Source organism: Nanorana parkeri, unplaced genomic scaffold, assembly GCF_000935625.1.
Source record: "Nanorana parkeri isolate BGI_ZX_2015 unplaced genomic scaffold, ASM93562v1 scaffold181, whole genome shotgun sequence".
In the NCBI taxonomy this organism is placed as follows: Eukaryota; Metazoa; Chordata; class Amphibia; order Anura; family Dicroglossidae; genus Nanorana; species Nanorana parkeri.
The window spans coordinates 228,481-256,170 of NW_017306449.1; the positions used below are offsets into that span (position 1 = coordinate 228,481).

Consider the following 27,690-nt stretch of genomic DNA (forward strand, 5'->3'; position numbering starts at 1 on the left):
GTGAATTATCCACCACATTTATTGAACTTTGTGACCCCCCCCGTTAGTCTTATAAATGTATTCCCATGTACCACCAGAGTAGTGCGCTTATTATTGTTTTTGTTTTATGTATAAAACATACAAACCTGTTACTGCCACAGGCCAAGATCTGGTTGCCTAGAGTCAGAATCATAGAACTGTCAATGCCACATACAACTTTCTGGGGTTCGTAGTCCTGTGGGATTACCACCTGCTGAGGGGAGTTATGAGACTCTTGGCTGCCTAACCCCAGTCTTCCTGCAGTGAGAAAAGGAAAAAGATCAGTCGAAAAGGAAAACATTGGATTGGGTATATTAGATTGATGCCAACTATATCTGAATCCTTCCTCCCACCTCTCGCTGTATGTATATCAGTGGTGTCAGAAAACAGAAGATATGTGCATATTACTACAAATCCCAATGTCAGGGTTTATTCTTTAAAGTGGCCATACACTGATCACATTTCGGCTGTTTATTGCTGAATTGGCAAAAATTTGATCCATGGGTGGCCCTACCAGTTGGTTTTTCAATCAACTTTGGTCGAAGTAGCCGGGTGAAACATTTTCTGCCAAACAGTGACTGCGTCGAATCAGCTGCAGTCAGTTTTCGGGTATCCTGACAGCTGCAGTCCCTACTCAGGCATTCTGACAGCTGCAGTCACTGCTCAGGCATTCCGACAGCTGCAGTCACTACTCAGGCAATCCGACAGCTGCAGTCACTGCTCAGGCATTCCGACAGCTGCAGTCATTGCTCAGGCATTCTGACAGCTGCAGTCACTGCTCAGGCATTCTGGCAGCTGCAGTCACTGCTCAGGCATTCTGACAGCTGCAGTCACTGCTCAGGCATTCTGACAGCTGCAGTAACTGCTCAGGCATTCCGACAGCTGCAGTCACTGCTCAGGCATTCCGACAGCTGCAGTCACTGCTCAGGCATTCTGACAGCTGCAGTCACTGCTCAGGCATTCTGACAGCTGCAGTCACTGTTCGGGTATTCTCACAGCTGCAGTCATTGCTCAGGCATTCTGACAGCTGCAGTCACTGTTCGGGTAGTCTCACAGCTGCAGTCACTGCTCAGGCATTCTGACAGCTACAGTCACTGCTCAGGCATTCTGACAGCTGCAGTCACTGCTCAGGCATTCTGACAGCTGCAGTCACTGCTCAGGCATTCTGACAGCTGCAGTCACTGTTCGGGTATTCTCACAGCTGCAGTCATTGCTCAGGCATTCTGACAGCTGCAGTCACTGTTCGGGTAGTCTCACAGCTGCAGTCACTGCTCAGGCATTCTGACAGCTACAGTCACTGCTCAGGCATTCTGACAGCTGCAGTCACTGCTCGGGCATTCTGACAGCTGCAGTCACTGCTCAGGCATTCCGACAGCTGCAGTCACTGCTTAGGCATTCCGACAGATGCGATCACTGCTAAGGCATTCTGACAGCTGCAATCACTGTTCGGGTATTCTCACAGCTGCGGTCACCGCTCAGGCATTCTGACAGCTGCAGTCACTGCTCTGGAATTCTGACAGCTGCAGTCACTGTTTGGGTATTCTGACAGCTGCAGTCAATATAAAAAGTAATGTTATGATGAAGCAGAACAGCTTTCTGTAACTATTCTATAACCATCAGAAACCATCTAGTTCACAGTGGTAGGTACAGATGTATTGGTATTTCCAGTGCAGCCCTGTAATGGCATAGAAGGTATTTTACACAAGATATTTGCTTTTCAACAATACTGTCGCTGATGCACTTGGATCAATAGGTGCCAATAGTTATAACCCAACTACAGCTAAGGCGTTTCATTTCACTTTGGATAGCGCAGCAAAGGTTAGAGCCTCTGTCAGGGTTTTACTGCTGTTCGTGTCCCTATTGAGGAGATTTTCCTTTTCACTTCCTATCAGCAGAGGAAGTGATGGGAAATGTCTATTATGTAGACACAGACAAACTGATTTTCTATAGCCACAGCATGGTGCAATGCAGTTGTAGCGAGTTGCACCATGTTGTGCTGAAAAAAAAGTACTACAAGAATTTCTTTCTAACGCGCAACACCGCTACACAGTGATGTGAACTAAGACGACTGAAAACAAGGCTAACTGTTTTGTCAGTGCATCTGGTGTGAATCGGACCTAAAGCTGGGTATACACTGTTAGATTATTTTCTTTCAGCTTTTGAGCTAAAGGAAAATATCTGACACATTCTTTCAACATGAATGGGATAACATTTGCTCGGTGTATAGCCACTTTCAGTAAAAGTCTAATTACAGCTTTGCTTTATGCAAACAGATTATTAATATGAATCACATATGTTTATGGAAGAGTTTCCATATCTGTGTAAAATCAAGCATTGTATTTACATGACCTATGAAGCTATGTGCATTACATGATGTGCAGACTATTATTCAATGGTATCAGCCATTGTAGGCAATCAGTGGTTGTGTTCAACTTGATGTCTGGACCAGAAATCTGTTTTTGGTTTTTTTAAGGAATTCAATCTTTGTTTTTTCAAGAAGTACTTGTAATGTTTATGTATAGATAGGTAAACATTTTGACCTGTTCTTTTATGTTTACTGGCCCTTTAAAGTGAATGATAATACCACTATTCAGAACAGCTTAGGTTGATAATGATATATATTTTGAAAGTATACAAACACAATGGGAAACTTCTGTAATCAGTAACTATGATCAAATCTAAGGGTCACCGATGTACACCAGACCTGGATGTTCCTGTTCTACCTGTATGTAGATCACAAACCTTGCACCCTGTGTGGTGTATTATAAAACTGTCAAAGTATGAGGAACTGATGTTAATGTATCTTAAAGACCAGAATGTAATGTCAGACAGACTTCAATCACAGAGGTTCTTGTCATACAGATTTATGCAGGCGGAGGTCAGAACAAGCCTTACCATTGTCCCCGCGGCCCCAGGAAAACACTTCTTTCTCATTAGAAACAGCAAGGACATGTGAAGCCCCGCAGGAAACGTGAACTATCTCATAACCTAGGAGAGCTTCTACAATCTTAGGCTGTGAGAGAAAGCAGAGGATGTCTTAAGTTTCATAAAGCCTATTATTATAACATATGCAATACTTTATAGCCATACATTTCATTAAGCCTATTATTATAACATATGCAATACTTTATAGCCATACATTTCATTAAGCCTATTATTATAACATATGCAATACTTTATAGCCATACATTTCATTAAGCCTATTATTATAATATATGCAATAACTTACAGCCATACGTTTCATAAAGCCTATTACTATAATATACTGTATGCAATACCTTTTAGCCATAAGTTTCACAAAGCCTATTATTTTAATATATGCAATACCTTATAGCCATTGCTCACTGTGCTGTCAGGGAGCACCGGCTACAGGAAGCATGCCAGGATCTGATTTTGTAATACCCGACTACATAATATAGGCCACAAATGACGAGAAAGGCTTTAACAGTGGTGCCACAATGGCTTTAGAAAGCCTAGATGACTATATACAGGACGAGAATGTTGCATGATACACCGGTCCCTCAAGGCTTGGTTGTGCAGACTCTGGGCGACGGATGAGATTATCTCACATGCGGCTTCTGATTGAGAGAGTAACAGATAGGTTTGGAATATGAACAGCCTTGGATACAGGCCGTTAATCTGCTTAAACATATCATCATTGTAGCTCTGACAAAATATAGGCAGATTTCCCCCATATTGGGTCTTTGACTCTCCTATATTTATGGCCCCAGGGTCCCCGATGCAACATTGGACGGATTAGTTGGGTCGATGGACTAAAATCCCCGTCCCCACTGGTTCTAGGAATCTCTCTCACTCTACAGATACCATACTAGGGTGATTTATCCATGACCCCTTGAGGAAGCAATATGCGAAACGCGTCGGGGCTGGATTTAATTATCTCCACTTGAACGTAGATTTGGTATCAACGAATGTAATGGGAGTTATGGGGATGTGATACATTTTATGTCATGAATGCTCCTGTTAATAGGATTGGTGTTATTGTTTAGTCAAATCAACATACACATGATTTTATATTATTTATTCAGTGTACAATAAACTTTAAATATTTTTTACAAAAATATGTATCAGTGCAGTGGCTGTACACCTCTCTAAAAACCACTGTTTTCTATTTGTTGTAATTGTTTATAAATTAAGGGGGAGAGGTTGTTATCAGGAGACCGCTGTGATAGCAATTCATGGGTGTTTATCATGATACAGCGGTCATGTGACAATTTCAGTGCATATATAATGAATGGAGAGACTGGGGTATACAATGCATGACTTCAACATGGTTATTCACTAAAGGGTGAAGAGTTTGGAGAAGGCAGGAGAAGTGAACAATCTAGGACAACATAGCTGAACTGGAAAAATTCTCCAATTCAGCTCACTTTGCAGTTCAGCTATGTTGTCCTAGATTGTTCACTTCTCCTGCCTTCTCCAAACTCCTCACCCTTTTGTGAATAACCCTGTTCGTTTCATTTTGTTAAAAGTATATTTAAACCCAAGAATAAAAGTGTATATATTGCATCTTACAAGTCATTGGATGTGGTGGCTACATTAGTTGTTTCAGGCTAAGTACATTTTCTACAGGTACAGAAAAGTACCCGTTTATCTTGCCAGAACTACAGTGTAACATCCTGTGCTGTGAACTGATATATCAAACAACATTACAAAAAAGCGCCTCCCTATGCAATGGAGATGAGAAGAGGAGCAGGGTTTGTAGTCCAAATCAGGAGAGCAACCTAGAATAACAATGCTACTCCCTCCGGTACAGTGCAGTGAGTGAGCGTTTTCACTCTATGACAAGAAGTGTGTTGCCTGGATCACTAGGTAACAATAAAGGAAAAATATATATGGCTTTATATAGGCTTTATATAGAGCTGGAACTAAGTGCCAAGAGGGGCGGAGCTTAATATGGAATTAATGGGCTGCCCTACCGCAACGCACTAAAAATGCCCTGCACTGCACGTGCTATAGCGCATCGCACAAGTGTGAACGGGACCTTAGAGAGGCCATAAACACATGGGCAAAGTATCTAATTAAAGAAGGATTGAAAGGTAAACTCAGGGCACAAAACTTTCATTGAAATATATTACTGATTAGCCACAGAGGATGTAAATCCTCTTTAAGTGCATCAAATGTCTTAGCAAACACAAATATTACATTGTAAAAGTAGCAGTGACATCATCACTGTTCTGTACATAGCCTGTGCAGAGAGCAGGACTGTAGGAGGGACCCAGCAGGTCCTACCCATTACAGGCCTGCAGGAAACTACAGGAGGGGGCAGATACATGACCAGTCATCCTGCACAAGGAGAGACTGCAGCAGTAACTGATCTTTATTATAGACAACTCCTGCACAGATCTGGAAGAAATACACAAAGCACAGCAAGATTCAAGAAAGAATACACATGCCTCTTGTGTTTAGACAACATTTGCTTATCTCGTAATTCAGCTTTAAGTATTTAAAAAAAATGTAAGGAAACAATTGAAGCAGACTGACTGTAGGGGGTGGTCTGTACCGGGGGCTTTGTTTTGTTGTCTAGAGTTCTGTTTTCAGACTATTTAGCCTGCACTGAATCACTTATAGAGAACAGATCACATTTAGCAGTCACAGTCATATAACATATGTAAATGCAGACCTATGTGTCTAAGCAGCATTTATTTGCCTAAACAAGCAGGCAAATGGGAATCAATGCCAAGGAAAGTCTGTTCTTTTTTTCATCGTTATTAATTAGATGTTACAGCTTTGCAAATATTTTTGCCCATGTTGTGCAATCGGAACATATGCTGTTCTTTTGCTAAAGTGATTTTCTTGGAAAGATGCAGTTTTACAGTGGTAATTAAACAGAAGTGTATGTTATATAAGAATCAAATACTGAGGATTTCTTAAAGGAGAACCCCATTCAGAACAATTCATTATATTCACTTGACATTTTGTTTCTCAGGTTGCGAGCTAAAGAAATGCATGTAATGAATTTTGCAAATGATGGTGGAGGATTGTGCAACAGAATGCAATCTCTTTAAAAGAGAGCTATGGGGTAAGTGTTTTTCCCCATAGTTCTCTTTAAGGTTACGGGAGAACATATACTAGCCTCCTCCCGTGACTCAATGCTCAGAATATAGACCACAGGCTGAATAACAGCATGCAGAGTCAGGCAGCGGTAAACAATGCAAGTAGAGTCCTTTCCTGTATTAATGTTTTGCGGGGACAAGTCCTTAATTGTGCCACTTTATAGATCACTGGTTCGGCCTCATCTAGATTATGCGGTCCAGTTTTGGGCACCAGTGAACAGAAAGGATGCCCTTGAACTGGAAAGATTCCAGAGGAGGGCAACCAAACTCATAAAGGGGATGGAGGACCTGAGCTATGAGAACAGGGTACTAAATGTAAACATGTTCTCATTGGAAGTAAGGAGATTAAGGGGGGACATGATTTTCATGTATAAAATGTTTACCGGGGATAGCAACATTAGCAGCAAACTCTTTACAATTAACTCGATGACAAGGACGAGAGGCCACCACTTAAAATTGGTGGAGAAGAAATTTCAGCACAAGGGGCAAAGGGGTTTCTTCTCAGTTAGATCAGTTAGGGTCTGGAACTCGCTGCCAAATGATGTGATTTCGGCTCAGAGTGTGGAATCATTCAAGAGGCAATTGGACGATTTCCTCAGGGACCGTAATATACAGGGGTACAAGTATTCTTAAGATTGAGAACACACAGGGACCTATACATACTACACACCAATAGGACCATACACATACAGAAATAGGTTGGCCTTGATGGACATATGTCTTTATTCAACCTCAAACACTATGTAACTATGTATACCGTGGGCTATCGACCGCAATATACTGGGAGCAATCGGAAAGGGGAGGGGGGAATCCCTGCGGGGAGTGGTGACTGACAGTCACCGCTCACTGCAGGGAGACAATCGGGAAGTGAACGGATCGGCTGCATGTTTCTGTTCACTTCCCGATCAATAGAGCTGACCTGTGACAGTTTCATTGTCACAGGTCGGCTCTAACTATGAGGATGAGTTGGAATCACTCACTTCATAGTTCTCCTTTAATAGCTACTATGAAATGCATTTTTGTATGGAAAATGCTGCCAAAACATTAAAAAGACACAAGACCATAGATTTACAATTCACCTATTCATGATTGAACAGTATGGATAGAGCAAATTTCCTGGCCAATCAGGAAGCTGGGGGGCGAGTCATTACACTCAAGCCCCAGTAACTAAGTGAAACTTAATTGATGATAAAATATGATTTGGCTAATAGGAATCAGAACATAGTGAGAGGAATTTATCAAAACTGGAGCAGACAAAATCTGGAGCAGTTGTGCATGCTGATCAATCAGCTTCTCTGTTTCATTTTCAAATCTTAACTGAACAAACTGAAGAGAGAAACTGATTGGTTGCCATGGGCAACTGCTCCAGATTTTGTCTGCTTCAGTTTTGATAAATTCCCCTTCCAGTATTTAATTGTTATCCAATTGCAGGCTTACTTAGGAAAGATTGATACTCCACCAATATTCAGTTTTACTCATTTTTTACTGAGCATGACTCTTCAGCTGGTGTGTCAGAGGTCACCTGAAGTATGATAACTGTTGCCTGTCAGCTGACTGACCTCGCATTCTGCACACCTAGAGTATGTAAGCTCAGGCAGGTCAAAGGTCAGCAAGTGCCAGATGTCAGATGAACTTCCACCCTCACTCTCACATTGATTTTAAATGTCCCTGAGTCTATGTTTAGCCTTTATGTCTAAATATACAGCATGAGAAAAGTGGGGAATAAAGGTGATGAACTTACCTGAGTGACATCATTAAAATGACCATGTCCCAAGCAACCATTGCTTCCACTGCCAAAGGTCATAATTATGCCTCTGTCTGGAGACAAACATAAACTATGTTATGGAAACATTTATAACAAGAAAAATTAGGGCTTAAAATCTAAAAGTACACTTATTCTTTAAAGTGTATGGATTTTATTTTAGCTTTAGATAGCATAGGAAAGCTTTAGAACTCATGTCAGGTTTATATTGCTGTATGTGTGAATACAGGGGAGATTCGCCCTCAATTTGTCATGGTGAGCATTGTCAGTCTATCAAAAAGTGATGGCAAATTCAAAATGAAAGAGTTGTCCCCAGAAGAAGAGTTAGGGACACCTGTTTCAATGACAATTATCTGAGAGGGGATTTCCCTGAAGATAGCATCTTTAGGACAGGACGTGAAATTAGGTCTCCCAAACGAGATGCAGACAGCAAAAAAAAAAAAATGACAGAGGATTGAACCATTCCCTATTCCATCAAAAACGAGGAAACTTGTACTGGAACTTGGACTGATCCAACAATATAGTTACTTACAATGGGGAAAAAAATATGATTTTTGTGTTTTAATCAGTTCTCCAATCATTTTATAGAATGATAGGACAGGGAACCCTCTAGTGTTTGCAAGAGGGATGATAATCATACAGTAGATATCCATTTTTCTTGGAGACATCCTTTAAAGGACTTTCACATTTGCAAAAAACTTTTCTCGACTCTGTCTATACCTGTGAGGCAGGCAGTAAAGAGATCTCCACATGACACGTGTTTGATGGTGACACCAGACTGACCCTCAAGAAATCGTGAGATAAACTGAGGCTGAGCATGTTCTACAGCACCGGGAAGTGAAGGTGCACCAGTTCCCATAGGGGGCGCCTAAAAGATAAACAATATTTAGAGTCCAAGTAACAATAAATATAAATATTTAAATGTCAGTGATATTAAAGTCAACAGTTTTTTAAGATATTTCCAATGCTGATTACATCCCTCACAATGGATGATGCTTCCTGATGGTTTAAAGTTTTAGCTTCCTGCAGAATCAGCTGGTCCCCTGAGCACTGGCCCTAATATCCTGTTTGAGGTGAGCTCCTTTCCCTTGCAGGGTCCTTTGGAGCCACTTTTGTGTGTGCTAGTAAGATGTGTGTGTCTCCACAAGCACATATTCACAGCAAAGTATTCTATTCTAGACTCTCCGCTCCCCCTTCCTTGCTAAGCTAGTAGATGGACAGCTCCTGGAGACTGCGATGTCCCTTGTGATCTTGTACTGGACAGGAAGTTCAGGGAAGTGAGCTGAGAGACTTGGAGCCAGCTGTTCAGAAACATGATGACTACAAGTGCTTGGGCAAAAGTTGAAAGAAATACTATGGGAGGCAATGTATGTTTGTTTGATGTGGATTCATTATTGAAATAAAGTTGGAGAGTTTAATACTACTTTAAATAGCTCATTTTTCATTTCCAAAGAGTGGAGCAAGGGAATAGGCATCCTACATATGCAGAAAAGTAACCAATGCGGAGAGGGAATTGCTCTGTAAGAGAGTGAAGATCAGAGAAAATGGCAGCAGGTTCAACTTTGTTACATCTTTTTAAACAAGTGGCAGAGTCACTTTAAACTCTGCATATGTGAATGTGTATACAGCTTTAACTGCATAGCTGCTTTATGTTCAGAGCCTTTGAAATGCCCATAGAGCTTTAATTGCAGTCCGACACACATGTGCAATCCAACTGCTCTAAGTTCTCGCCATAAACAGACCCAACCGAATGTTTATATCAACCGTGAAGTGAGGTGAAGAAGAGCAGATGCTGCAGTCAAGTCAGGTGTATACATCTTGAAGTGTATGTCAAGCCCGTTTAGAGTGGAGAGGTATTTAATCTCCTGTCAAGTTTTTTTTTACTGAAATCTGGAGCTCCGAAAATCTGCAACATAGACACAGGCAGAAATAAATATATAGGGGAAAGTTGTACTTTTATATTACTATCAATAAAGAATAAACTTGGGAATTTTGCATCACCTCTCCAAAGGCACAGGCTGGACAGTGCTTGCAAATGCATTGGGGCCTCAGATGATAACAGTGCTTACTGGAATGCCTCACGTATGCTATCAAGAAAATAATACATGAATTATATATATATTACTTATATTATTATTATTTTAAATCACTGGCCTATATGAACAATTTCCATTTTTTATGTACATTTTTTTCAGAAGTCGAAAAAGTTAGAAGAGACTGGGGCTGCTGGACCATCATAGTTGGCTACCTTGGCAATCTTTCACATTCCCAATTTCCTGTTACAGTAGTTATGTAACTGATGATAATTTTCTATACTTGTATCCCGGGCCACAAGAAGCCAGCCCGCAACTGTTAAAAATATTTGTGTAATTCCTCGAATCCCTCTTTATCATGTGCTTGCACATGCTTGGGATTCTTAAGAATAGCATATTTCTCCTGGTGGATGCCTAGCACTAGAAACCTGGGTCAGAGTTTCCTGATGCTCACCTCCCACATTATGAGCCTTCCAGACTTGGTGACTCCAGCTTTCTGTGTCCTTCCAGCTGATACCTGGACCACCTCTGTATTCAGCATTGGCAGGCGGAGAGGGGAGGTGATCCCACTTCCCCATGTGTAGACTGAGGACAGTGGGGGAGGAATGCCTGTTTTCGCAGGAGAATACCCAACACGGCCACCTGATAGTAACAAATCAGCACAAATATGACAGTTAACTGGAGCTCTCAATATAACATTCCACAAAAATGTGTTTTGCGGCTAAACCCTGGTGAGAATAATAGGAAGTAAAGGAATGTGTTGTAAAAAAAAAAACTCCCGTTGACTTGCTAATAGGTACCTGTCATGTTAAATGAATGGACAGTAGCTCTAGAGAAGTATTTCATTAGTGCAATGATGGGACATTTATACTGGTGACAAATGATATTCATATACCTCCCCAGGAAATAGTACATAATTCAGAAGATTTTCATTAGGAGATATACGATACAGGATCAACAATGTACTGATAAGACAATAAATTATGTACAGCTAGAGTGTTGCATTCCAGCAGGAGGAAGGAGACTGAAGAGAGCTAATGACTAGACCATCCTTTGTTTTTAGCACATTGAGTTAAAAGAATAGGGTACTGCACTATCTAATGGCATGCATTATCAACCGCATTATGCTACTGTTCAAAGCTGCTCACCTCGGGATCTGGCACTGGGGATCCTTCCAGCTGGCCGGCCACGGGTCACTGCAAGCATTGCCGCCAGAGGCTTCTCTAACCTTCAGAAATAGAAATATTAGGTTATTAAACCAGGTGAAAATGAGGACAATGCAAAAATGTAATCAACAAAAAGTTGGACTCTCATTAACTAGTACAAAAATGTAATAAACAACTGCTTAGGATATACAATCATAAATATATCATCAACAGGAAATTTAAGGTACACTCCAGTCAAATGTAAAAGCCTGCATTAAAAATGAAGTTGGGGTAACTGCCTTCCTGCTGAATCCACTACTTATTTGTGGAAGTTAAATAATTATAAGTATTATTTGCTTCTGAATGGTCCCACATCTGACCCAGTAAAACGGCAGGTCAACAAGTTCCACAGAGACACAAGGGAGAAGTTTGCAGCTTTGCTTGCACAAACTGAAGCATAGCGTGGTTTTAGCCTTGCCCACACACATTGGAGTATAGGAGAGGGGCTGCTGCCTTGTCCACACACACACACACACACACACACACTGAAGCATGAGAGGGAGGTTTCCACCTTGCCCACATAAACTGTGGCACAAGACGGGAAATACACAGAGATACATTTGTTCTGCATTTCAGAAGTATGGTGCTGGCAGAAATATGGTGCTCCCAGCACCATTAATTAGCATGCACAATGTAGCTGCTCAGTGTATTACCAAGACTGTGTATATGGAATCTTAGAGGATATAAACATTTAATATTTGTTCTAGCTGTATGGCAAGAGTAGTCTCTATATCCTCAAAACAGGCACAATTACATTAAAATTGGTACAAAGGTTATCTTAACCTTATTTTGGGGGAAGGAACATGTCTCAGGAATAATGAAGCTTTTCAAATTCTGGATGAAGAATGTTATATTGCATTTTAAGATTAAACTATCAAATACTATGGTACAAAGGGGGCTGGTAGGTTAGCTATTCAGGAAAAACTATTATGTGTTCTCATATTAAACTTCCTGTACTGGTGGTAATGGGGCAAATTACCTCACAGAGTCATGCAATCATATTGCAATTCATTTTAAGTTTGATAAATTGCAATTTAAAATACTTGCTACCATAATGAAAAGCTACTACTATTTCCAGTCTGTAATCAGCAAAGAAACAACCATCCTCTGAATTATAATGGTTCTTGCTTTGAAGGAAGTGAGTGACTAAATGTGGAATCAGCAGTTTACCTTATGTAAAATTGTATGGTGCGTACCTAGAAATGTGTAGTGATCCCATAGTAATCAATCAAATGTTCTTTTTTGGCTTGATTTGCAGCTAATTAATCACTAATCTACACTGTTTTGCTTGATTGATAGCTGATTAATCTACACTAATTGAAGATTAGCTAAAATAAGGTAATTTTCAGATACATAAGGCAATACCCTCCTTCTGTACTTCTGTCAACATCTAGACGTAATCCACAAGTAATATAATAGGCTGTAAAGTATCACAAGCAGAGCCTTCCTACCCATCTTGCCTTGAATTGTGTTGTACTGTACTTCTCCCTTTACATTGTAAAGTGCTGCACAAACTATTGTCACTATATAAATCTTGTATTATAATAATATTAATACACAGCTACAGACCAGAAACTTGAGCAGAAAAGATGGAACTGGCTTTCATTTTACTGACCTCATTTTGACACTGCCAATGTCACTGTAAAGGTTGAGAAGCGCAGGTATGCAGATATGATGAGCCATGATCTCATTCAGCTGGGGTCGTTTGGAAGGGTCCAGATTCAGCATGCTAAGTATTAGCTGTCGGAGTTCAGGACTGTATCGGTCAGATATGGGGGCAAAAGTCCCACTCATGATCTTCAGCACTAAGGCTGGCAAGTTCTACATATAAAAGCACACATAGAATATTATAAGGCTGTAAGCACTGAGGAGCATAGTACATTAACTTCACACTTATTTATGTTTTGTGAACTTTTTCACACTATGTCATGACTTAGCATGTCTGATAAGAGCGTTGCAATGCACAATTCTATCTAGATTCAAAGCAATCTGCAGAGGGTCACCTCCTGAACATCTAGAATACAACAAATGATATCAATCAGTCTGCACTGTCTAGGGCCTGGTGGGATTTCATACATTTTACAGCATGCTCATGAGCTTATTTTGCTTTTCTGACTGGTGTAGCTTAATCTATTTAGGAGAAACTCCAATAAACAAGTGGAATTATTGAAGAAATCTGCATTAAAGTGACACTAAAAGACTGGCTGGACCAGGTTGTCTTTTTCATGGACAGGCAAGATGGCCATAGTGAGAATGAACATTCTTCCCAGGATGCTTTACTAATTGCAGATGATTCCCATCACTTTGCCACCTTCCTTTCGGAAACACTTAGATAAGGATTTACTTTGCTTCATTTGGGCTGGGAAGAGACCAAGGTTACGCAAATCAATTCTCAGAGACTCCAAGGGTAGGGAAGGATTGGGGGTTCCTGATTTCACTAGATATTTTTATGCGTGTCATCTCATGAGAAATGTGGTCTGGAATGTGTATAAGAACTCTAAGGCCTGGTTGGGAATGGAGCAGAGTTGGCTGAGAAAGGAACTGGCTCTTACCCCATAGTTAGACTATAACAATGTTCCAATGCTGGTTAAGAACCCTCTCCTGGTTGGAGCCTCTTTGAGGGTGTTTTGTAAGTTGTGTGTTCATTTCAACAAAAATTTACCTTTACATTGTAGTACGCAAAAAGATAAAGTAGCCTGTTGGAAAGCTGTGCTAGGCCATATTGCTTAGAACAACAAGACTGGTCACCAGCCAAAATAACTGGATGGACAACAAATTTGCAAGAACACAAACTTGACTAGGTGGATTTAGACTGGCCTTAGATTTGGAAACTGGTAAGCTCAATGCAAAAGATAATATGTCCTTTATTTAAATTCTTAATAGTAATAAACAATAGTAGTGGCCATAAATGCCCTGATGAGGCCTTCAGATGATCTTATTTGGTTATACCAGCCTTTTACTATAAAAGTGGATAAATGTCAGATTTGGGGATGACCCAGTTGCAGTTTTCACTGGATAAGGTGGCAGCCTGCGCTAAATGAGCTGGATAACAATCTAATCTGCTTGATAATAGGGATGCATAGTGGTATAGTGTTCAATGTTACATAAGGCTTCAGGGGTTTCTACTGCCCTGTTAAATTAACTGGTATTTGATCATCTAGAACAGGGCTGGGCACATTAATATGGAATTCAGGAGTCAGCTCCATTGACAGCAATTAGGGAAAACCTCAAACGTTAGGTACTAGCTGTAATTTTTACAGAGCATTGGCAACCTGGCTTCAAGTAGTTATTCAGCCCTGATCTAGAATATATTCTGGCAGGAGCTTCCAGAGAAATTAGGGGGCACTAAGTGAACCTGGGCCCCAGGTTAAAAGAATTACATGATTATATTGAACCTCAAATGAAATGTGCCAATTGAGCATGTCGCAATACAATTCCCAGAAAGACTGAGTCAGAAGAAGGCCAGATAACATTGTTGTCCGGAAGTACTGATATTTCTTAAAAAGACAGAGGCTCAGGTAGCAGGTATGAGACTGTCACTGAAATTCTTTATATAAAGAAGTTATTTCCGGTGCTAAAAAAATGTGCCACAGGGTTGTTTGGCTGCGCTCAGATGAAACTGTCACCCGGACCTTACCCTTAGAAGGAGTCTTGGTTTCATGTCGCAAGCAAAAAATGTCCTGTGTTAGTGTTAGAAAGGTTAAACAGTAACTCACCCAATTCACAGGCTTCAGTAAACAGGATTATGTGCATCTGACATATGTTATCCACCCCCAGATTGTTTCATTTTTCTTGCCTTTTACATCCTTTAAGGCACTCATGACAATCAGTACCCAATCCAGTTGCGTGGGAAAACCATTGTATTTCTATTACTTTGTATGGACTTCCATATCATGTAAAGACACATCTGAGCAGTCTAATCTTGGGGAAAGAATTACCTGGGATTTACTTTCCTGGTAAAATTACTATTGTTTATCTGCAATCCCACTGATGCTGTGGTGTCTGAAAAAGTCATAACCACCAAAAAATCAGTTGATGTGACCATCCACATCGTCCAGAACAATGATGAGGAGGTAAAACCCTTTAACCACCATGTTATGTATAAGAGACATTATACTGCAACATTTATAAATACATTGCTTTGTATTTCTGGTTATTTCACTGCATTTTCCAACCTTTTTTTGGGCACAGTTCTCTTTAGGGTCACAGGAGGACATAGTAAATGTCACCATAGTAGTAAAACTCAGCATATAGTGCACTATTGCCCGCTATATGTTGACATTGCAGAGCTGTGCTGCGGCTGGGAAAGGTCCCGACAATATTGTTGGGATCCACCCCGCCACCTGATTGTCAGCTGGCTCTGCCTCCCTGCCCCACTGACAGTCATTGCTCTCTGCAGGGAGAAGATTGGGAACTGAGTGATCAGCGTTATGTGGTCGCTCAGTTCTCGATCTATAGAGCCAACGTGTGACAGTTTCAGTGTCATAGGTTGGCTCTAATTATGGGGATAAGTGTATTTCACTCTCCCCATAATTCTCCTTTAATAAGAGTTCTCTCTACACACAGAAATTGAGACTGGTCTTTCTCTTGGAAGATCTCCCTGAACATATCTAAGATCCATGTCTTGTTAGTGTATAGCCCTTGTCAGAGGGTAACTACAAGTTTCAATATGTGCTCTGATACCTAAAGTTCTAAAACAGCTTTGCATGCTCTAAATGAACACATGAATGACATTATAACAGCACAGTTAAGTGATATTTGCTCTTACTGGTGCCTCAAATGCCCTCTTAAGACTTGCAAGTTCATAGAGGACACATCCAAGTGCCCAGATGTCACTTTTCTGGTTGTAAGGCTTTCCTTCACATAGTTCTGGAGAGATGTAACATGGAGTTCCCACAACCTACAGGAAGACATAAGGGAAACTGTGATTTCACATACCAAAAATCCTCACTATTTCAATTAAACAACATTTCGACATCTATGACTAATCTATACTGTAAAGGCACACGGCAATCACATAACATCGCCATGTAACATAGTTGTGGCTTTGTGGTTAGCACTGTGGCTTTGTAAATACTAGGATCCTATGTTCAATTCTAACCAAGGACACCGAAAGTGACTCAAAACTCAGGAGTTAAACCTTACAAATGAATTCAAGTATAAATTAGAATTAAAGTCTTTCTTTTTTTGGCATATACAGTATCTACTGCTGGTAAGCAGTAGATACTGTATATGCCCCATGATTTACAAAAAAATTAAAAAGTTGGCAAATACCCAATAACTTACCTGTTCCAGCGCTGCTCGCTCCCAGCTTAAGCACTTCCGGCTCCCGAACGGCTGCAAAGGAGGAAGTGTGTGGGCGCATGCGCAGTAGAGGGGGGGTGGGGAGAAAAGAGACAATGAAAGTGAATGGACGCAGCTGGGAGCGCACACGCCAGACAGACCCTGTGGGACACGAGGAGTCTGCACTGGATCCGAGACTGGCACCAGCGCTGGAGGGACTGTCAGAAACAAGTTGAATGAAGAAAACGATCGAATCAAGAGGCATCAAATAAGGTAAGTGCTTACAGCAGCATTGGGGGAAACAAATATAGTCTTTAGGCCTCATTCACGCAGCTTAGAGTTGGAGATTGTAGTCCATCACGGGAGAGAGCTTGGAGCGATGGCTACTTTACAACGCACACAGGAGCAAAAGTAGTCACCCTCCAGAAGGAAGGACAGTGTCAGCACTAATTCAGAGATGATTTGAGGATCTACAGCCGAGTGACACACAAATAAGATACATTTTTGTTCATAGTTAAAGTAACATTTAGGCCTCATTCACACAGCTTAGAGTCGGCCAGTACAGATCCGTGTCGGGCCGTCCCGGGAAGGACAAGTGCTTTGTGTGATTGTACGCAGCAGCCTGTTCTTCCCCACGGGAGGACGCGGCCATACGCCGCTGTACGCACACCCGAGCTGCAAATCCATGCAAGTGCGGTGTCCACTCTCGGACACACACAGGATCCACTTACAGCTTTGAAAGTTAGTAAGATCCCTCAAACCCAAATTTGCATAAACAAATACAACATAACATTCAAAATTATTAATAATAAATAACTAAACCTGAATAAATAACTTAAATGTTTGTAAAGTTTTAATTGTGCCTTAAAGTGAAAAGGTGAAAACGTTAAAAAAAAGTGACTTAAATAAATGACACTAAACTCAGGAGTTAAGTCTTAAGAATACATTCAAGTACCTTCACTATTAACACAAGTGTATCTTATTTGTGTATCACTCGGCTGTGGATTCTCAAATCATCTCTGAATTGGTGCTGACACTCTCCTTCCTTCAGGAGGGTGGCTACTTTTGTTCTCCATGGTCCCTGTGTGTGTTGTAAAGTAGCCACCGCTCCAAGCTCCCTTCCGTGATGGACTACAATCTCATGTTTAGTTTACTAATTTGTATTGAGATTGTAGCTCTACATGCCAACATATAGCAAGCAGTTCCCCTCTAGATGCTGACTTTGGGTCCCAGGAATACATTAGTAAATGTACTATTCTGACCCAAGAGAGAACTATAGCCAAATACTTGCCGTAGGATGTACATCCTCAATTCAGTCATCCCTGTGAATATGCACTTCCTTGTGTCACAACAAACAGAGACTGCTGTCTGAAGTACAATGCAATGTCTGAACTATGTAACATCATCATTGCTTGCTGAAAGCAATGCATGATGGAATATGTAATCTTGAGAAATCAAGATTGCATCACATCAAGCAGCAGGGAAAGAGATGCAAAACACTGTTGAAATGTAGTAAGTTGTTGAAAGAGATGGGCAGACAGCACTCAATGCATACAATTGATTTTTCAAGTAAGCTTTGATTGCATCATGATAAACAACTCTATGATGTATTCTTATCACAATGCTGATGTTATAAAAAGGATAGTATATGCTGGGACTTTACAACTCCGATAGCACTTGGTTATCTTTGTGCCGCTGAGGTGACATGTCACAGTATCCTAGAGAAGCAAGAAACATGTTGTGTTATTCCACGAAGACGAATAATGTCACAGTATTCCAGCCGGCACGTTATATTGTTGACAATAACTGCGCACCATTTTATTATGATGCGGCAGTTAGGTAGAATGACAAGTTGAACTTTAACAAAGACTTATTACGTCAGCCTGTATCTCCCTTGCTGCAGATTAAAAATAAACAACTATATCTGTCAATATGTAACAGACAACATTGTGAATTGGCGTGAATTCCCTATGACAGGCTGCAAGTGTTCACTGACTTGAGGGTCAAAGTCCACCCACCGCTGGCTTGCTGAATCAGAAGATGGGTGAGGTAATAATATGCAAGCATGCTCTCTCCACCAGTTCCTTGACATGGAATTCTGGAGTTATCAACATCACTGATAAATAACTGACAGGAATCACTGACAGAGAGGCAAAGGCGCTAAGCAAGGCCATACAGAATGTGCAATTAGGATGTTAAAGGAAAACAGAACAAGATTTGACAGGGTTATTCACAAAAAGCGTGAAGAGTTTGGAAGAAGGCAGGAGAAGTGAACAATCTAGGACAACATAGCTGATTTGGAAAAATTCTCCAATTCAGCTCACTTTCCAGTTCAGCTATGTTGTCCTAGATTGTGCACTTCTCCTGCCTTCTCCAAACTCTTCACCCTTTGGTGAATAACCCTGTTATTGTTTCATTAGTCATCCCATTATGCTTTGAAATGATCACATATATCCAAAATAATACACCTTGCAATTTTTTTGAAGGTATAAATTTACATTGCACTGTGCTGTCATCAGCAACTTTACCCACCAATTTAAAGTGATATTAAAGTTAAAAGATTTTTTATTATTAAATCACTTTCGGTGGATGCTGCTTCTTGATGTTTAAACGTTTTAGTTTCCTGCAGAATCAGCCACTCTTCTGAGCCCTGGAGCTGATATCCTGTTTTAGGGTGGCTCCTTCCTTCGCTGGAGCGGGGGAGGAGAGAGGCTGAAGCGACAGCCGGGATTTCGGTTCGGGTGATTATATCTTGCCCTAGGAAAAATGAGCACTTGGACCTTGTAGCCCCACAGCAAAGGTTAGTTACTTTTTATTTCTGCTTCTTTGCTTTGAAAACACATGTCAATTTAAAGCAGAAGTGTCAAGAATAAAATAAATTGCTGGGAGGTTGAAATGTTTGGCAGAAGAGACATGTAAAGTCTCTTCTGCCAAAAAATTCTTCCTTTACCCCAGCAATATTCTATTTTCTGTGTACACTGTACAGCACATACTCCTTATAATGCCCATTTATGGCACCTTTAAGATGTGCCAGGGAGAATGTAACTATGTGCATGCCCAGGAGTTACATCATCATTGGCCACCTGAAGAGGATGTCTGGGAACCTGAAAATGGTGGTAGCGAAGATTATGGCAGCAGGGGGACAGATGATGGATTGGACAGCGCTGGAAAAGGCAGCCCTTGTAGGGTAAAGGTGCCCATACACTGCACGATTCTCGTACGAGAATCGCGGGAAATCCCTTGATCGTACGATAATCGTGCAGTGTATGGAAGGCGTGCGACCGTTTCTAATGTACAGTAGCACGACTTTTGTATATTGAGCATGTTGGAAAACCAGCCGAGAATCGTACGATTTTCGGCTGGTTTTTAACATGATCGAGAGATCACTGCCGAACGGGCCGGTGTGCGCATTGCATTGCAGTCATCGGAAGCCAGCCCCTCAGGGGGGCGGGCTTCCGAGTACGATCGCAAGTACGATCTGCCTGTCCAAGATGGGCAGATCGTACGTTTTTTAAATTACTTTACAACCATCGCAAGACAAAAGTTTTGCGAGGGCTGTAGAGCAGTGGTTCTCAACCTGGGGGTCGGGACCCCCTTGGGGGTCGAATGACGATTTGCCAGGGGTCGCCTAGCGGCTTCCGGCCACCCAGGGGAGAAGCGCTATCTCTGCTCTTTTTTTTCTGACAGGGTTAAAAGTAAACCTGCCGCACCGTGTGCACAGTGAGAGGGGATAGCAGTCTTCCCCACTCACCTGTCACAGATGTTCCAGCACAGTGCTGTGCTAGGACTCCTGTATTGGAGGTAACAAGGTCAATAAAGAGAACCTGTCACCTCCAATTGCTATTACACAGTGGCTTGTTACCTCTGTGTGATAGCAATGAAGTTAAATGGGAAAAAAAATATATAAAAAAAATTTAAGAAATAGAAATAAAAGAATAAAAAAAATAAAAAAAAGCGATTAAAAAGAAATAAGAAACAAATGTAAAAAAATAAGAAAATTATAAAAAATAAAACAATAATAAGGTGAGAGTCCTCCTCAGCCCTCTCCTAGGGCAGCAGTGTCAGTTCTCCCACCACGCCGCCAGATGTCGCTGCAGCAGCCGCGTCATCCCTAAATTTTACCGTTTGGGGTGACCACAACCAAGCAAATGTTACCAAGGGGTCCCGGCCCTAGAAAGAACCACTGCTGTAGAGTGTATGGGCACCTTAAGTGTGCCATAGCGTGCCAGTAATTATGTGCCACCCTTCACATAGGGATTTATGTCCGATGTAAGACTACCATGCCTGTGGAGTGACACTGCAGCTGCACTGATTTTATTGCAGGACAAACAAGTGTTGTCAGTATATTAAAAGAAGTGGAAGATCAACAAATGTACTGGCAGGATGAACAGGTAATAGAACTATGTTACAGTGGAGAAAAACAATTGAAACTGATGTGTTTGGTTACTGGAGAGAAGGGTGAGACTAAGAAGAATTCCAGGAATGGATATGTCTGCGAGACAACCTATGTAAGTCACCAATAAAATATGCAGAAAAATTATGTTGAAAGGAAATAATCTGCTGAACAACATGAGACGCGACTATAAAGGCACAAAGTTATTTAGATGAAAAGATCAAGTTACTAGGAGAGCAGCGTTGTGCACTCCAGCAGTGTAAACCTGCCATGAGCTAGTGAAGGGCCGTTCACCACGCCGGAGGGGTGTTTTTCTGCACTTGACCAACACCAGTCACCCCAAAGGCACATAGAGAACAATGGTTTTCTGTGTACCCTGTTCACACTGCAACACTGCTTTCAGCACATGCTGCATTCTTCCACAATGCACCAGTGTTCACCTGAAGTCAACATCTGTCTTCGCACTGCATAGAAGCATAAAGTTAAAAAAAAAGATAAACGCAAGGCACTGCCACCCACTGCCAGCGGACAATCCTTCTAAAGAAAGCATCTAAATAAATGTATGTTCATGCAGGGTGATCAGCTGTCCAGGGAGATGAGCTATGCAGAGAACATTTCAGATTGTCTACTACAATGATCATTTCCATGCATATCACTGGCTCAGGATTATTGTCCAGTACTCACTGTATAAGCCTTGCTCTTACTACTGAGAATTTTCGAAATGCCAAAGTCTCCAATCTTGACAATCATCTGATGTTTATCCAGCAGGATGTTCTGGGTTTTCAGGTCCCGGTGAAGAATGAGCTTGTTGTGCACATGGTGAAGGGCAAGGAGGATCTGGACGAAGAAGTGAAGAATAGTGTCTTCGTCTAGAAGTGAATTACAGCGTTTCTGGATGTATTCGGCTAAGGTACCACCTGCAAACCAAGAATGCAAATCCACGGAGACATTTTATAATAAAAACATTATGCTTTATATCATCACATCAGGTGCACATACAAGTTAAGCTGGCCACACAGTCCTGTTTGGCTGAGATTTAAACCCCATTGGCATCCCTATGTTCAGGGCCGGATTTCCCACAAGGCCACCAAAATTAATAAAACATAAAATTAAAAAAAGTGATAAAAAAGATCCGAGGGAGATCAGTACACGATCTCCCTCCGAGCTCCTCTGTTTGTCTGAATGCGGAAGTGATGTATATTACATCACTTCCGCATTCTGCTGTCACTCTTCGGCCTCAAAACCTCCAGCTTCATCAGCTTCTTTGGGGGTCCCTAGGTGACATTAGGGGTCTTAAAGATCCCTGATGTCTCCATAAAGAGGACCTGTCACATCCTCTTCGCTATCACATAGGGGGATTCTTAGTCCCCCTATGTGATAATAATAAAGTTAAGTGGGGGGAAAAAGTAAACAAAAAATTAAAGTTCCCCCCAAAAATCAAAGCCACACATAAAAAAGAATTTAAAAAAAACACAATTTTCTTTTTTAAGTCCCAGCCCCACGTACTTATGTGCAAACATGCGTCGGGTGCGCATACGTGCGAAAATGACGATCACTGATAACACTAAATTGATGAGCGGTAAAAGCTTTTAAAGCGTCACTTATGGCCAATTTTGGGTATAGTATTTTATTGCGATTTCGCAGATGCGCGCAATTTTAAAGCTTGACATGTTTGGTGTCTATTTACCTGGAGTGACCACGGGTAAGAATAAATGTTTTTTAACATAACTTAGGAAAAACAGTTTTTTGGGGGGGAAATGTTTTCGGTTCTTTTTCCATTATATAGTAAAAAATAAAACCCCCAGTGGTGATTAAATACCACCAAAAGAAAGCTCTATGTGTCTTCAAAAAATGGTATAAAATTCATTTCAGTTGCATGACGGAATAAATGTCAGTCAAAGTTCCGCAGTGCTGAAAAAAATGGCCTGGACAGGAAGGGGGTTTAATACCCTGGTCAGCAAGCGGTTAAATGGGTTCTAAACCCTCCGTTTTGTTTGCATATATAAGGCTAGCAAGCAGTAGATATATGCAAAAAGTAAAAAAAAACAAAAAACCCGCTTTAACAGCAGTTTAAACTTGCCCCGTCTTCGCCGCGCGCTCCCGTTCGAGAATCCGAAACTGCTCGGGTGGCCACAAAGCATCTTGGGGCGGGCGCATGCGCAGTTTGGATTTTCGGTGGGGAGACAAGCAGAGACGCAAGGTAAGTCTATGGACGCGTGCACCTGCATGCAGACACCGTGAGACAGGAAGTGCCAGCAAGGACAGAGGAGTCAGCGCTGGATCGGAGACCCGCAGCAGCGCTGGAGGGACAGATGAAAATGACAGGAAAGAAGATCATTTAAGGTGCTGAAATTAACATTGGGGGGAGGGAAAAACATTTTTTGCCTTTAACCCCTTCGTGACGGGAGACGTACACTGTATGTCCAGCCACAAAGGGACCAAATGACTTGTCACGTACACTGTACGTGACGAGTTATTTGCTGCTTTAGAGGGCTGTTAATCGCTGAGAATCAGCTTTTAACATTCATTAATGGATGCCCTTACTACAGAGGCATTCATTAATGAAAGGGTTAACCTTTTTCAGACACCCGATACCTTAATATCGGGTGTCTGAGAGTCAAAGCAAAGCGGACACAGATGCCGGCTTTTGCCGGCATTCTGACAGCTCGTATAGATCGAGAGATATCTCTCTCAAGCTATACTGGCTTTTTTTTTTTTCTTTCATGAATAGATACAAAATGTGTCTATTCCTACAATGTATCTATTCCTGGAAGAAGAATGTTTGTTTGCTGATCGTTGTTGCAACAATCAGAAAACATTTAGTAACAGCTGAATCCTGAACTGCTGCAGGATCAGTGTCACTAACTTATTATCGGCTGTTCTGAAGTTTGAAGCAGCCTGATAATAACCAAAAATTTATTAATTTATCATGCAGTAACAGTGAGATTAATTCACAAAATCTGCTTGATATAATTAAATAAATAAAATAACATTTTTAAGTTAAAAAAAAAAGTGAAAAGTGTGAAAAAAAAAAAAAATTGTGAAAAGTGTAAAAAAAAAAAAAAAATGTGTAAAAAATAAAATAAAATAAGGGACAAATAAATGAATGTATTTATTGCATTTTTTTAGCTGTGCTGGTTTTGTAAAAAAAATACTACAAATCAAAACTGGGAAAAAAGTGTTTTTTTTAAACGGTTTTTTCCTCTTTTTTTATATTTTATTTGTCCTAAGTGAGGCGTTAGACGCACATATGTGATATAAATATGTAGCCCTATCTGTCCTCTAAAAAACAATATATAATATGTGTGGGTGCACTTTGTAAGAAAGTATATTACTGACGTGGAAGAATCACACAGCAAAAATGTCAAAAGTGTGTCAGTCATTTACGAACAGAAACTAAAAACAAGCTCAGTCATGAAGGGGTTAATGTCACTTTAAGACACACACGCTGCTGACACTGACATATTTACCCTTTTATAACATCAGTGCTTGTACACCAAAACATAAAAAGGTGGAGCCGCTTTTATGAAAACAAGGACATTAGTGTCTGGGCCGGCGCTGTCACTGATAGACAAGATGAAGCCACATTCCTGTGATCACTGAAGAATCTGTACTACAAAACAATGACCAACCTTACATCAACAATCTGAGTCACTCTGTTTTCTGACCTGGATTTACATAAGCAGCTAGTTTCGGTCCTGTTATCAGATGGCAATAAAAGTAACAAAGCAGCAAACACAGAAGAGGAAAACAAGCCGGATACTTTCTGCTGGGTGGAACCAATGAGGGTGATACATAAATAACAGATGAGGAACCAGTTATATTCTGTGTTATTCGATAGGACGATAGGATAGCATAGATAGTTCAGTGGATTTTCGCTCAGGATTTCTGTGTTTCTTCACAAATCTTTGTAACAATAATATAAAGTCATCAGAATAAACATAAAACGCTGGACTGCACTAAGGGTCTGTGCTAACGGGTTTTGGGTTTGTGTTGGTGGCCTCAGTTTGAGACGCTCCTGTGATCATCCAGAGATCATTGCTTGCTGCATTTGACTTGCAGTTGATCCCCTTTCCTGCTTCAAACAGGTTTTGCATTGCCGTAGACTTCTATGGGAGTGCAAAACCCATTTAAAGTTAAGAAAAACCCATCGACACAGACCCTAAGCGCAGGTTCACACCATTTTCCGGACCAGATCTGGTCTAGAAAATGGTGTGAACCTGCCCCTCAGTTCCAGTGCATTCCAGACCAGACAAACTGAGACATGCAGTATTTTTCTGGTCTGGTCTGGAACGGACTGCGCTAATGTGAACAGAGGCCAGAAATAGCACAGGGATACATTAGGATGCTTTTTGGGTCCGGAAACAATCTGATCTGGTCTGGAGATGATGTGGTGTGAATGGGCCTTAAGGCCCATTCATGAGAAAAGGCCGGCACGTACAGCTCCGTGCGGTGTGCATGGCCATATCAGCTCCCGGGAAGGACAGGTGCTGCGTGTGATTAGTACGCAGCCCCTATCCTTCTCTATGGGAGTACGTGGCTGTACGCCGCCGTACGCTCACCCGCCCTGCATATCTGTGCGGGTGGGGGTGTCCGTACTCGTACGCTGACAGGATGGATCCTCTCTGTGTCTGAGCAGGGACACCCCCAACCGTACGGACCTGCACTTGGGGTGAGCGTAGGGCAGCGTACGGCTGCGTAGTCCCATAGAGAAGGACAGGGGCTGCGTACTAATCACACACAGCACCTGTCCTTCCCGGGAGCTGCCCGATACGGCTGTGCACGTGTGAATGAGGCCTAAAGGTGTCAGATTCCCCAAATAGGTCTATACCAGGGGCAATCTCTGCACTTCAGCTGTTCTGCAAATACAAATCTCATCATGCCTGACAGAATATGCCATCATGCTGTCAGTCTTGCAATGTCTCATGAGACTTGTAGTTTCACAACAGCTAGGGTTGCATACCCCTGATCTATACATTCAGTTTCATTGAGTGTGCGATCCGGCTGCCAATCTTTCTAACCAAAGACCATAGTACAAACATGCAGATCCCCATTGGGTAAATGTGCATGTATGTGCCTATGTAGAAGGGAGGAACTCTACAGACATCTCTGTCTCAAGCCTCATTGTCACCAGGCTTGTAAAATTGTTGTAGGAGCAGCCGCGTGGGGATCAATTCCAACTGATGTAGGCACACCCCCAGAACTACATCTCAAAAGAGCCCTTTCCCTTGCACACCATGTGTAAACAGGCTCTTTGGTGTCAAGTAAGCAGCAGTATTTTGCTGGTAAAGGAACCAATGTTTCCATGTGGAGTGGGAAAGTGAGGGGCGGGGATAGGTGGAGTCCTGTAGTCAAGAAGGCAGGGCTCACAATGCTGGTTGGAATTTCAGTTGAACCATTACTGGCAGATCAACAAGTAGTTCCTGTACTTGCAGCATTTTTAAAGGGATAAAACATGGGCAACTGTATCAGAGAAATGTACTAAATATGTTTTTTTATTTTTTAATCTAACATAAACTTTAATTGAAAGTGATAATAAAGTCAGAAGGTCTTAAGCTATTTCAAATGCTGATTAAATCACTTAATGGATGCTGCTTCCTGATGTTTAAAAGTTTTCAAGTTTCCTGCAGAATCAGCTGGCCCTCTGAGCACTGGCCCTGATATCCTGTTTTAGGGTGGTTTATTTCCCTTGTAGAGTCCCATGGAGCCCCCTTGTGTGTGCTAATAAGCAGAGTGCATCTCCACAAACTCACATGCACAACATGGCAACCCAGTCCCCTATTCTCCACCCCTCCTTCCTCCCTACTCTAAGCTAGTAGATTGCCAGTTTCTGGAGACTGCACTCTCCCGTGTGATCTTGCACTGGACAGGAAGTTTCGGGAAACTGAGCTGAGAGAGTTGGAGGGGTCTGTTCACAAACATGGTGACTGTAAGTGTTTGGCCAAAAATGTAAAGAAATACTGCGCTGGGCAATGTATATCTGTTTGATCCGGAAGCCGCTGAATTTCTTTCCGGTCGCTGAGGGGAGACCCATGTGGTGGTCCCGTGTCCCGCACGGGGGACAGCAGAGCCCGGGGAAGGGGGTGGTGGCGGAGGGGGCAGAACATGCCGGTGAGCTGTATAGATGCTGAAACGCTTGTACATTAACAGCCATCGCCGGCTGTTTAATATGACACTAAGAACACGGCTGCAACGGCAGCCTTGTTCTTGGTTTAACCACTTCCACGGGCCTCTATATATACGGATTGTGGCCCGTAAGTGGTTAAAGGTGTACCCCGATGCAAATAAGCCCCCTGCCTGCAGTCCCCCACAACAACCAGGTCAGGGTTGTGGGGGAGAGGCCTTGTGCCCATTGCCATGGGGACATCCTCCCAATGCCGAGGGCACGTGGCCTGGTAAGGCGCAGGGAGGGGGGATGCTCAAAACCCCCCTTTCCAGCCCTGCTGGGCCTGTGCTCGGATCAAGAGTCGGGTAGGAATTTTAGGGGGGACCCTTCCTTTTTCCCCATTTTTTGGGGAGCAAAAGTCTAATAGGCAACGTATCTGCCAGGCCACGGGCAGCTGTTTCTCTGAAACTGCGCATGCTTGCGGTCCCATTTTCTGTACCTTCGAGAAAGACGCGCTAGTGCACAAGCGCACAAGATGTCAGCGGGTGCGCAGGGACGGATTTACTCTCTCTGCTGCCCAAGGTTGGATACCTCAATGTGCTTTTACTTTGTTAAATTTGCATTTAACTTATTATTTTTTACTTTATCACTTTTAATTTTTTAATTTAAATGATTATTTTTTAAATAATTTTTTACTAATTTTAAACAATTTTTATTTATCTTATTATCTTTTATTTTTTTTATAATTTTTTTATCTTTTACTTTTTCATCCCTTATTTTTTTATTTGAATTATCATTTTTTAAATAATTTTTTAC

The 27,690-nt window shown here is 41.7% G+C and overlaps 1 protein-coding gene across 1 annotated transcript in view; it reads right to left on the reverse strand.

Annotated features, from left to right (window-relative positions):
* Nucleotides 1-27,690, reverse strand: part of NEK8 (NIMA related kinase 8) — a 50,479-nt gene that overhangs the window by 14,925 nt on the left and 7,864 nt on the right. The window contains exons 3-11 of the mRNA XM_018555009.1: nt 21,453-21,685; nt 15,861-15,992; nt 12,708-12,913; nt 11,036-11,115; nt 10,342-10,529; nt 8,575-8,722; nt 7,834-7,910; nt 2,914-3,031; nt 126-276 (exon numbers count right to left, since the gene is read on the reverse strand). Coding sequence (XP_018410511.1) covers nt 126-276; nt 2,914-3,031; nt 7,834-7,910; nt 8,575-8,722; nt 10,342-10,529; nt 11,036-11,115; nt 12,708-12,913; nt 15,861-15,992; nt 21,453-21,685 — 1,333 coding nt within the window. The remainder of the gene's footprint in view (nt 1-125; nt 277-2,913; nt 3,032-7,833; nt 7,911-8,574; nt 8,723-10,341; nt 10,530-11,035; nt 11,116-12,707; nt 12,914-15,860; nt 15,993-21,452; nt 21,686-27,690) is intronic.